Here is a 12,240-nt window from a genome sequence, read left to right as displayed (position 1 = left end):
TAACAAGGCTATGGAGTGTCAGGTAGTGACGCCATTGTTTCTATTCTTTTTATTGGAATAGCTTTCAGCCCACTCATGAGGCCATACTATGCACTGATCACACAGATATCATCACAGAAGTCCTGCAAACAGCTCACAATGCTGAAAGACACAGAGGACAACAACACGATACATCATCCCTGGGTTACAGACCTGCAGCCAGGACCTATATTCAGTTATTCATTGACCGAATGTTTTTGAGGGAATATTTTAGTCACCTACTGAACGTGAGGCATTTTGCTAGGGAATGAATACATAAGAAACCCAAGGGGATACACATGTGAACAACTAGTGTGATACATCTTATGACAGATGCATGCACAGGCCTAAATTAGGAGCCCAGAGGAATATACCAAATCCATCTATCCTGAGGAAGAGAGGTTCAGCAAAGATTTTGTAATGAGGAAGAATCAGCCAGGTGAAGCAGCATGAGGGAAGACATTTCAGGCGGTGGGAATAGCATGGACTAATGACGAAGGCAAGAAAGAGCAAGGCAGGCTTGTGGAAAGGCAAAGCTATAGTAAAGTGTGACAGGTTTATAGGGTGCATGTAGGGGAGGAGTGGGAAATGAAGTTAGAGAGGGTAGCAGGTCACTAGGGGCTTTTTAGGTCCATGCTAAGAAGGGTACAGAAAGCCACTGAAAGTTGGAATGCCCCATTGCAGCTTGAGAAGCCAAGCAGAGAGGTCAAACGGGTCGCTGCTGCTGTGATCCATATACGATACTGGTTTAGTTTAAACTAAACCAATAACACAGGGGCCAGAAAAGTAAAGAAATTAGTATGTAGATTCAGTAGGGTTTGTCACCTTTGGACTTGGTTAAAGAAGAGGGAGCTATTTTAAAATAAATCACCTCAGCTGTAAGACAGGTTTCTCAATAACATAAACTAGGTAATGGAAATGTTTCCTATAGTTTGTGACACTATTCACATGTTTAAGATCTAAATTTAGGATCTCAGCCAGCAGTCTGAACACAAACAACCTCCAGGCCTATGAAAAGGCATAGGCTTTAGAGACAGCAAGACCTTGGTTTGAATGCTGCCTCTACCACTTTCTAGCCATGTGGTCTTGGCCAATTTACTTAGCCTTATATGGCCTCGTTTTCCTATCTGTATAATGGAAATAATTCCTTTCTTACAGGTTTGATCTATGTCTAAAAGACTAAATGAGACACTAAATGGAGAGCATAAAATATCTAGCATACAGTAGGTGTACAATGCATGTGTTTTATTTTCTCTTTTCTAAGAAACATTAAATCCTAGACGTATGAAATACAAATCACCATGTAAACATTATAAACATTATATTTAACATATCGGGTATATGTATGGATATGGGTATGACACAGTGAAAATGAAAAGCAACCGATGGGTTCCAGAGTGTTGTAAAGGCAGGTAACTTATGAATGGTAGCCCTAAAAGAAAAATAGTCACCTCTATTTAGGCTTTTTAGAATAGTACAGTAACCATTTATATTTAAAAAAAATAATTGTTTGAAAACCTTTTTAGAGCAAACATTCACTGATGAAAGATGCCTTGTACCAGAGACAGCCCAAATTAATTTTTTTTTTTTATCATCTGAGCACTCCCTGCTGTCAAAGAGCCCTTTCCCACTGGGTCAGGCTCCCCATTCAGGCTCAAATTCTACCAGGCTAGTTAAGAAGTCTGGGTTTCTGAGGCCATTGACTTGTCACAGTTTCTAAGAAGAAAACAAGTTCCAAAAGGCTCCTCAAAATACAACTGGTATAATCTACAAAGAGGCAGAATGCAGCTCAGCCAAAGGAGAAAAATGTTCAAGTAAAGAGCCAGCCAACAGTGGTAGCTTTCTTTGCAGGAGCTGCAGATGCAGAGGCTGAGTTTCTCCTGTTTGGAATGCCAGAGAGATGGGAAGTGGAGCCATCTTCACCTCTCACTGGTAACCCTTCCCAGTGGTCCTTCCAACTATAAAAACACTCTAGAGACACCACTAGATTATGCTAAATCAAATCACATTATATGAGGGGAGAGAAACAGGAAAAAGAAAGAAAACAGTCTTAAACGTTCATCCCGATGATACAAATCAATACAAATAAAATTTCCTTTTACTCTTACCTGAATATACATCCCTAGTAACTATAATTCTTTTTGATCCCCCCTTCTTTAATTTAGAATAGGTCTCTGACAAATACAAATTCCTCTGGCTCAAAAATTTACTCATCTCTACTTTTCTCCCAATCCTCATCCCTCCAGCCCTCTCCCATATGCTCATGCTGTCTAGGATTTTACTCAAGTAGAAATACTTTTCCCAGTACTAGAACATTAGATGGGAGAAACAACTGCTAGATATACAAAAGCCCAAGCCCAAGCTCCCTGAAATGACTTTTGTACAGTGAAAGGACTCTCACTGTAGTCTAAGGCACTGACAAAAGGTTTACCTATGTGATGTCTCAGTCCAAATATTCAAAATTCCTCTGACCTCCATTTCAGAGAAGACCTCTGCTTACTTTAGCTTCACCGTAATATTAGCCAGATGTCAGACCAAGAAAATAGCTACTCTGTGAGAAGGAATTTCTTAAAACTGACACTGACTACCCAGGGAAACTAACAAGTACCAAGTGTGATGGACCCTTTGGCATGCTCCATCACAGTCTCCAAATGAGGGTGGCGCGGATGGTGGCATGAGTGGTACTAACCGTGGATATCCGGTGCCATAGTGTCATGGGGATAGTCTTCACTCTTCATGAACAGCAGGAGCTCCTCTCCTGGTGCAATGTCTGCAACTACTCTATAAAATATCTTCAAGAGACCATGAAGGGGTGGAGGGAGAGAAAGAGAAGTGAATATTAAGAAAGGGCAAGATATACACTAAGATAGCTGTACATTTTCCCATACCTTAACAAAAATATTCCTTTTTATTTTCATCAAAAGAACTAGCTTTCCTGTTTTATACACTGAGAACTAGCCCTCTGATGACAAATGGAAAGCTGTGACTCTCATGCCAATTCATAAATCTTTTCCAGCTCCCACTTCACAAATCAAATTTTCTTAATGCGAGGCTTGCTGTGTCACATACACCCTGTGTAATGTTTAACAAAGAACAATCCCTTCTCTGAATTCCTTACTCTAGGGAGCCACACACATACTCAGAGAGTTGAATGTGTCTTGCGTTATCCAGCAGTGGACTAGCGAAGACTGGCAGGGGCACAATTACTCCCCTCGAGCATGTTCTCAAAAGTAGCACCTTCTCAACAAGGAGCTTTTAAGGTAATAGGCTGAAGGGACACAACATAAAGAATCATGACAACAAAATCTGTGTAGAACATAGTCAAAGGAGAGCATTTTGTTTTTTAAAAACTTAATCCCTCTTTTACCAATCAAAAGTGCCACTCACGGGCTTCCCTGGTGGCGCAGTGGTTGAGAGTCTGCCTGCCGCTGCAGGGGACACGGGGTCGTGCCCCAGTCCGGGAAGATCCCACATGCTGCGGAGCGGCTGGGCCTGTGAGCCATGGCCTCTGAGCCTGGGCGTCCGGAGCCTGTGCTCCGCAACAGGAGAGGCCACAACAGTGAGAGGCCCGCGTACCGCAAAAAAAAAAAAAAAAAAAAAAAGTGCCACTCACAGGTCCAGGACCTGCCTTCATGACCCAGATACTGATCCCACTCTTTGAAAGCAGGCATTATGCCTTCAACTGATTCCTTTACCAGGGTTTGGGGGTGGTGCTTATTCCTCTTACTTTCTAGCAAAATGCTGATGAGAGGAAGGATTTAAGAAATCCATTAATAACTGACTAAAAAGCAGTGGAGCAACTTTGGAAAAAACCCTGACCTATAATTTCCAAGAGCTGCCTACCTTTCCCCTGACCCGCGTGGTTACCCTAGGTAGGTCATTGCCCAATCTACTTGTCCAGGATTCCGGGTTTCTTCATTTATAAAAGTATTTAATTCTGATTTGCAACATATAAAAACATCAAATCATTATGTTGTACACCTGAAACTAATATAATGTTATATGTCAATTATATCTCAATATAAAAAGGATTTAATCATGAAAATATTTAAGGTGCCTTTCCTTTTTAAGATAATATGTTCTTAGTTTTTAATTCTATTCTAGGATTATTTATTAAACAATGATTCTGTAACCAGATAGAGGTTATGAAAGAAAAAATAAAGTTATACAGTTAACTGGTGAAAATGAGAACAATTACATTCACACACACTCACACACACACACACACACACACACACACACATACCACCAAAAGCAACAATGGCAACAATAAAACTAGGGATTGAATTCTGCTCAGTCTCAATGCAATGGGGAGAAAAATCACATAACACAAATTGGCACACCCTACTAAGAAATGGGAAGGATCTATTTTGAGAAGACATTGCTCTACCTGTGGTTTCTTACAGGACCACTTATTTCAAACTGAGAAAAGTTGAGTAATTTAATGTTTTTTATGATCAACAGAAATGTGCATAACTTTAATTATATTTATCTGTTTATCTCTTGAAAAGCAGAGGACATTAAACATAAGTACGTGCCTCTTCATTCCAGTAGGTGGCTCTAAACTCCAATTGTTTATTTTTCTTTAAAAAGACCAGAGTACAAAACTGTGCTAAATTCAAAAAATAACTCAATGAGGAGTATTTTCTGCTTAGTTTCTTTCCTGTCAAAATAAAATCATTTTTTTCATGCAACAGTAATTTAACCACATGAAGTTGCTTTATAGAAAATAATGCCAAACATAAAATGTTGCCCTAATATAATATAACCTAAGATTCTTTATCTCTATCCTTAGATAAAATCCAGACTATCTTAGGAAAATTACTCTTTGTTATGTGGTGATTCTATAAAAACCAGAGAATTAACAGTTTGTATCTTATTAACCCTAACGTTCACATTTTCCCTTCTCTGGAAGTACAGTCAGAGGAATAATTCTGCTCAAAAAGTTACCAGATTTAAAAAAAAAAAAAGTGTGCGTTTGCTTTTTCCCCCTAAACTTTCCAGTTAAATGCTTATTAGTGCCCTATTTCATTCTAGAGTTCTATTTCCCCTTAGAAAACAATAGACTTCTCTCAACAGTTTGAATCACCTCTTCTTTTGGCATCTCTCAAAGGTTTAACTTATTAGCTTCCTTTCCAACAACATGTTGATATTTGAATTGTGACATATTAGAACTTTTCAGTGGCTTCTCGGAAACAGTGAGGTTAAAGAGACAATATTCCGAAAGACCGTAAAACAGTACAATTGTCTCTGTTGGGGAATGCTGCAGAGACACACATGCCAGATCACTGGAAGAAAGTATTATGATATCATTATTTCTTTTGAATAATAGAGTCCACTATTAATCATGTCTCTTTTAATTCCATTTTAGATTTACTCAATCCAGTGTGAACAGTCCAAGAAACAAAAGAAAGTGATAGATACACTGTAACTATACATTAGAAAGATAATTCTCTTTGCCGGGACATAGATCACTACTGTAATTTCCCTTTAAGTGTCCAGATTGTCATGTGAACAATACTGAGTGCATAAAAAATAAAAGACACGGAAGAGCACTGATGTTGGCTTTATTTACTGGAGGTAAAAGGTGACATCCCAGGCCACGAAAGGCAAGGCAAAGCAGAGTGGGTTTTAACTTCAAGGTGTTCTTTTCGATTTTAAGTGAATTTTTATGGTGCTCATGAAACTGAGGTTTGAAAAGAACTGGCAAGAACCCGAAGTAATGAGGGCAGATTCTGGGCATGCTTCCTCATATCGCAGTAAGAATGTGCCTTGAAGCCCCATCTACCGCCCTTAGAAATCCAGTGCTTTTTTCAAGGTGTTGTCACCACTTGCCATTTCATTATATCTCAACTCTTTGGCTTTTACAGAGACTTAAGCAAAATTATGTCTTTGCTCTTATAATTACAATGGTCCCAAAGTGTAATTTGAATGCTTGAATCCAGAGATGTCTACATATAAAGTTGGTTTATATTCTAGCAATAACAATATACCAGCAGGCGTTTGAGAAGTGAGAGAAGTAGTTTAAATGAAAACATAATGACAATTTGTTGCCTCAAAACAATTATGTGGGGGAAAGATGGAATGTAATGTTGGAGGAATCAAGCCTTTCAGAAAAAAACGTTATCGCATCTATGCTTTTATATTAGAAAATGGGTCTTTCAGCAACTAAAAATATAATAAAGAATGGAAGTGATTTATGTAGCTTCTCCCGCAGGTTTGTCTATTAAGTATGCTTGACCATGCTTATAAAAATGTTATCATAACATCTTTAAAATCAGTGTATTCTCAAAATTTCGGCTATATATTACAGTCCTATGAATTACATGTCATCTGAGTTATGTACCCGAAGCAGAGACACGACTAATATAACCTCTCTGGGTTTTGTGTTAGATAAAAATGGAAGGGAATCAATTCCTCTGTTAAATTCCATAAAAGAGTTAACAGGTCTCTTCCATCAGGGAGTTTTATGGAAAAAGTTATCTGGAACCAAAATAAAAATGTCCTGGATCTGGGATTTTGTGATGAATTCAACTCAAGTATTTAAAGAGGGGCTCAAAATCCCACTTAGAAAAAGTTGGAATGGATACAAAAGGGTTGTTGATTTATTATTTTGCTGTATGTCTCTCAGAATGCTCTACTAGAAGGGAGAACACAATCTCTCCCAATATAAGATGAAAAATTAGAGGAATGGGGCCTTTTAGTATAAGAAAATAGGATTATATGAGAATTCCATTTTTTAAAAGTCATGATAAATATTTTAAAACTGTGTTAACTCCTTTAGAGTTTTCTATTTGGTAGCTAATACCAAATTCCAGAAACACAACATGTTATGAACATGACCTAACTCTCCATATATCGGAAACTTTTGAATGTTGAGGTAGTCTTTTCATTTTACCATAGGAAAAATTTATTTTTTCCAATATCTTGCTGGACTCTTTTTAATTTTTCCAGAAAGCTTTATCTCTGTCCTTGTAAGTATGGATATTATAACTAAATCCCTGAATACTTTAATTTATAAGAATAAATATTATAGTAAAAGGTTTAATATATCTTTCTATATTCTTTATTTTAAAATTTGCCAAAATATCACGCTAGTGAAATTTCTTAATATTTTTTTTAAAAATTCTAAAGCATTCAGATATTTGAAGATAAAACTAGAAATCCCTCAAATTGTTCACTTTTACTACTGGTGAAATTCACAATTTAAGGCATAAATATAATATTATGCATGTATATAGGAATTACTCTAAAAAATAATTATTATTCTTAATTTATTTTAATCAAACCTTGAAATGGTTCCAAATGTCAAAAGCATATCTGTTCAGTTAATATTCATAAGGCTAAGCTAAAGGTAAAAGGCAGTGGTGATGTGGATTTGATTTAGCAAATTTTAGACTGCCAAAATGAATATTTTCATACAATGTTATATATAAGTATATATGTGCTTGGATATATTATATATTTATATGTGATTTATAAGTGTGGCAAAGTATACATTTTAGGGACATTTTAAAATCTGCACAAGATATTAGTAATCTCATATTTTACATATTAATATAAATTAATATTTAATGGCACATGATTAATTCTATTATATATCATATAAGTTATATACAATTATATATTTTATAAATTGCATATTATATGTAATATGTGTTATAGATAACTATTTATTATATACAGTTGGAACCGAAATTAATCACACTTTATTAAATATTCATTTCCTTTTGTTATTTAAGCCCAAGAGGACAGCCACTAAAGAGAGTATGGACAGTTATAAGCATTCTGATAGCAAAGGTAATAGGCTATAAAAGACTTTCAGATTAATTCTGTTTTGTACTGTCACAGCCTGTGTTCAATCTATTCCTCCATCAAATTGATGATGCTACCATTTGTATTTATAAATGGCAATAATGTGGGTTCTTGTTTATTATCCTATAAAATAGAAAAATCTAGAATCTGTCAGACCAGACTTGCTGTCTAGTTTGCTATGCTTGGATCGATTCAAAGTATTATGCTTGTATTACTGAGACAGAAGAAAAATTCAGTGCACAGAGGGAAAACAAGAAAGAAAGAAAACATCATTTACTTTTAAAAAGATGAATAAGGACTCATTGTTATGAATTCCCATTTATTTTTCCTGGTCAAGCACTGGAAGTTTTATTTATGCTTAATAGACTGCATTTGGCATGTCTGAAAATGGCAGAAGTGTGAATTATGAGTGACCTTCAACCTATTCAGGAAGTTGTAATAATTGAAATAATAGAGAAATGTACTCCCTGCAAAATCTGTACCGAGAGACAACTTTTTCAGACTATTGCCGTCTTTTCACTTTGAAGTAGACAGTTGATTTCTTCCTTCCCACCTCCCAACAATCAGCCTGAATGCTTTATTTTCTATAGCTTCATTCAATTTACCAGTCCAAAGACTAGGAAAAGCTGAATGGAACTTTAATGTTTAGAGTGTGGATAGAAGGGGAGATAAGTGACCATTTGCATGTCTGAACAAAGTCAGTATTTGATATGAACACATCTGTCAGTCTTGGTGCTACAGAGGTAACATCAAGTCCACAGAGACAACGTGTGCATATGTGCTGGCTTTAGGAAACTTGCTCTGGACCCCTGATCTTTCCATAGCAACATGGGAAACCCCTACTCAGGAGGGCAGGAGTGACAAGTTTTTAACCTCTGAAAGAAGGACCCTATTACACATTCTAATCCTGATTAGTAAGAGATAACTAAAAGTGTCTTCAGCAGACAGAGATTGATGACAGAATGTAAAGATATTTGTCCAACAGAATGGAAGCATTATCGTGGCCAAGCTTCGCTAAAGCAAACCATCCTTAGTTTCCTTAGTTCCTCCAAAGACATAGTATCCTGAATTCATCTTTAAGGTAAGAGTCTAAAGACTATAAAATATTAACTGAGAAATGTCAGGTACTGTCTTGCTATATCTGCTTCCAAAACAAAATTATATGTATCCACTGGCTATTTTCAGAACAAAAATATTAATGAAGGAGAAGTTCTGCTCCACACATTTTTATCTCTTCATTAAGAACATGAAGAGAAAGCCAAGTGTAATTTATTGGATGAAACAAAACAGAAAGGATTGACTGTTGACTCTAGTTTGCAAGAACAGGGCAAGTGATAAAGATACACATTATTATACCTGGAGCCTACAGTGTACCCAGTCTGGAAGCCTTGCAAGTTGTCCTGTTAAATAACCTCTAAGGATCTCTCTACAGACCCCACAAGAAATATTCATTAGCCACCTGTCTTTAATGTGGTCATTTTGTCTGACTCTATGAAAATTGATCATTCTGAACAGTTTCAGAATGCCTGGAAAGCGAGGAAGCTAAAGATCCTCTTTGGGTTTTTTATTAGACTGGAGGTGCTTCTTGTGTTCTTGACCAACATGTTTTCCTCCTTGATGACTGGCTTGTAATGAATTCTGACAACTATCTTTTTGGTACCATTCCAGAAATAGCTGGAGTCTGGTATGGTTGCGATGCTTTTAGATCTTCCTGAATGAAAAGTGTTGCATACATGCAAATATTAATTACTTAGAATGTGCAGATCATCTTTTTTCAATTTATGTGGTTTGTGGATCTTGGTAAAAATTCCTAGGCTGTGTAGTGCTATGGCAGGGTTGTGTGCTGGGTATAATTACATGAGGGAAACTTTTTTGTGGGGAGGGGATGCTATTTGTTTTATCATGTAAATATCAAATGACAGACTATGTCTGAGACGGTTTCATCTTCGGGTGAAGGAAGTAACTTATCAGCCAGACAGCATCCCCCCAAAGTCAGCTTAGGCACCGTTCACAAAGCCAGTCTCTGGGTATTGCCAGCTGGCATTCATCTTAAAACAGCAGAGCATAACTTTGGTATAAAAGTGGAACTTGACTTAAAAGCAAAGCAAAGAAAATGGCCAAAGCCAATAATAATTTTAACATCAAAAGAGGTCATAGAAAATGTGGACAGAAATCCTTGTAAAGGAAGAGCAAATTAACAAATTACCTGACAGTTGACACAAACATATTTAAAAAGTAGAGAGAGGCTAAGATACTACATTTTGCTTTTTTGCACAAATTGCATTAATTGAATGATGTAGGCATACATTTTTTTTCAGTAAAAAGCCAAAGAAAATAACTTGATAACTGAGTCCATAATAAGCCTGCAGTAATAATACTGTTATAGTGTCACAGCAGCCTGATAGCACTGCTGACGTGGACCCAGGGAGAGGGAAAGTGGGTGTGCCAGTTCAGCCATGATGGTCCTGGAAGCAGTTAAAACTTTATAAGGTAAAGCACAAACGAGAACAATGCCTGATCCAACTGAAAACACTGTAGAATCTTGCTGCTGTTCCTCAACGACAAGGGAGCTGGCAGAATCCCCTAAGTGAATTCTGACCTTGTATTCTCTGAAGGGCACTCCTTCTTCTAGATCTTATTTCTTCAAAATATACATCAGGCATTAGATAATCTCTTATCGACACATTTTGTTTTCTTCAGAGGGAACAGTCTACTTACTAAATACCAGCTGTCAAGGGCCCGTTTAAAAATGAAAGAACTTATCACCTTGTGTAAATGACAAGATTAATAATGTCTTGGGTTTCTGAGAACTTTATTCCACTTGTAGACCATGTTAGGGCAGGCCAAGAGCTTGAATGAAATTGCGTTCCTTTCTGTGATGCACACCTATAAAATGTTACCCCAAATCACATGCCCAGATCTTTCTCATTATCATGAGTGGAAAGGTAGGTCTTGTGTAAGTCAAAAAAGTTCACTTACACGAATTGGGCCATAGTGACCTGATTACAACCAAAATGGTTTCACCATGAAGAAGTATTAGAGGAAAACTTGTGTCCAGAGAGCTATTTCATAAGTACACTAAACTTGTGAACATATCCTAGATAAGAACTGGCCTGATGTGAGGTACCTAGGGGTCTGTGGGTCCACTTGCTTTTGATCTAGGTGAAGGGTATAGCAATGTGGAGGTCTGAGGAAACTCATCAAAGGATGGAGGGAAAGGCGGGAGCAGGGTGAGAACAAATCTAATGCAACATGCTCCATCCACCCATCAAAATGGGTGTAAAAGTAAGATATCTACAAGACAACAAAGAAAAGGACATCAAAATATCCAGATTAAAAAAAAAAACACTCAGTAAATCATCTAGGTGTTTGGCCCACTTGATGTTAAACACATGGGTGCTTCCAGATGTAATGAAATCTCTGAATAATTAATAAGCAATTTTCATGCTTCCTCTACATATTTGGTCCTCTTGAGGACCTATTCTGGAAAGAACTTTCATTATCCAATTCTCTGCTTTTGCTTCTGCCCTGATCTACCTCCCAGTGCCAGTTCTGGATCCTCAACCAGGGATAATTCAGACCATTAAAATGTAAAGATATTGAAGCATTGTCTGTCTCAGTAAAAATTTCCAGCTAAAGGCTGTGCCACAGCAGTATAGCTATGTAACACTGTACAAAAACTTTAAGGAACGAGGGGAAAAATAATTAGGACTTCAAGGATAAAGAGCCTTGGGTGTTTTTAGTAGATCTACTATTTTATGACTGGAGTGTGACTTAACTAGTGTCTTTGGTGCGGCCTTCTTTTACAAAGATAAATTACTGTAGTTAATACAATATTTTCAGGGGGGAATAAGGATATCAGTCAGAAGCTGCAGCTGCTTAGAAATTATGGTTTAGCAAGTATGCCAGTGTTTTCAGAATTTCTATCTCCAAAAACATCACTGCAATAATTTTGAAAACATGAAAGGAAAAAGACATCTAAAAACAATAAACTCGAGTCTTCTAGGCAGCACTGTCAAGAAAAAAGCTGCCACAAAGCTCACTCTCGCCTGAAAAAAAGAAATCTGCAATAAAATAACGTGCAGAAATCTATTGGAAGATTTAAACTCTGAAAAATCCCCTCAAATAAAATGCTTGTAGAGAGGTATTAGGAAAATGTTCATTGAATAGCCTTTGCCTTTATGATACAAAACAGATTGCACGCTTTATCAGCTTTACCTGAAAATCTAAACCTAGGCTGTTTCTAAGTACCTCATCACCCCAAACAAATCAAATACAAGTTTTACCCAAGACAACGTGTTTTGACTGTCCCACTATTATCAAACTGTATTATCATCTTTAGCAGACACATTAATTCTCTTTTGTAGAACTCCTTCACATCATTATAAAACTGATCCAAATTGACTA

The 12,240-nt window shown here is 36.9% G+C and overlaps 1 protein-coding gene across 6 annotated transcripts in view; it reads right to left on the bottom strand.

Annotated features, from left to right (window-relative positions):
• Positions 1 to 12,240, bottom strand: part of MECOM (MDS1 and EVI1 complex locus) — a gene marked incomplete at its 5' end in the record, with an annotated part of 572,227 nt that overhangs the window by 44,831 nt on the left and 515,156 nt on the right. For all 6 annotated transcript variants that reach the window (XM_079704200.1, XM_079704201.1, XM_079704203.1 and 3 more), the window contains one exon: positions 2,708 to 2,810. In XM_079704200.1, the coding sequence (XP_079560326.1) occupies positions 2,708 to 2,810 (103 nt within the window). The remainder of the gene's footprint in view (positions 1 to 2,707; positions 2,811 to 12,240) is intronic.

Source organism: Hyperoodon ampullatus (assembly GCF_949752795.1).
Source record: "Hyperoodon ampullatus genome assembly, chromosome: 5".
NCBI lineage: Eukaryota > Metazoa > Chordata > Mammalia > Artiodactyla > Ziphiidae > Hyperoodon > Hyperoodon ampullatus.
Note: the sequence above shows the minus strand (reverse complement) of the source record. Positions and strands in the feature narration are given on the sequence as shown.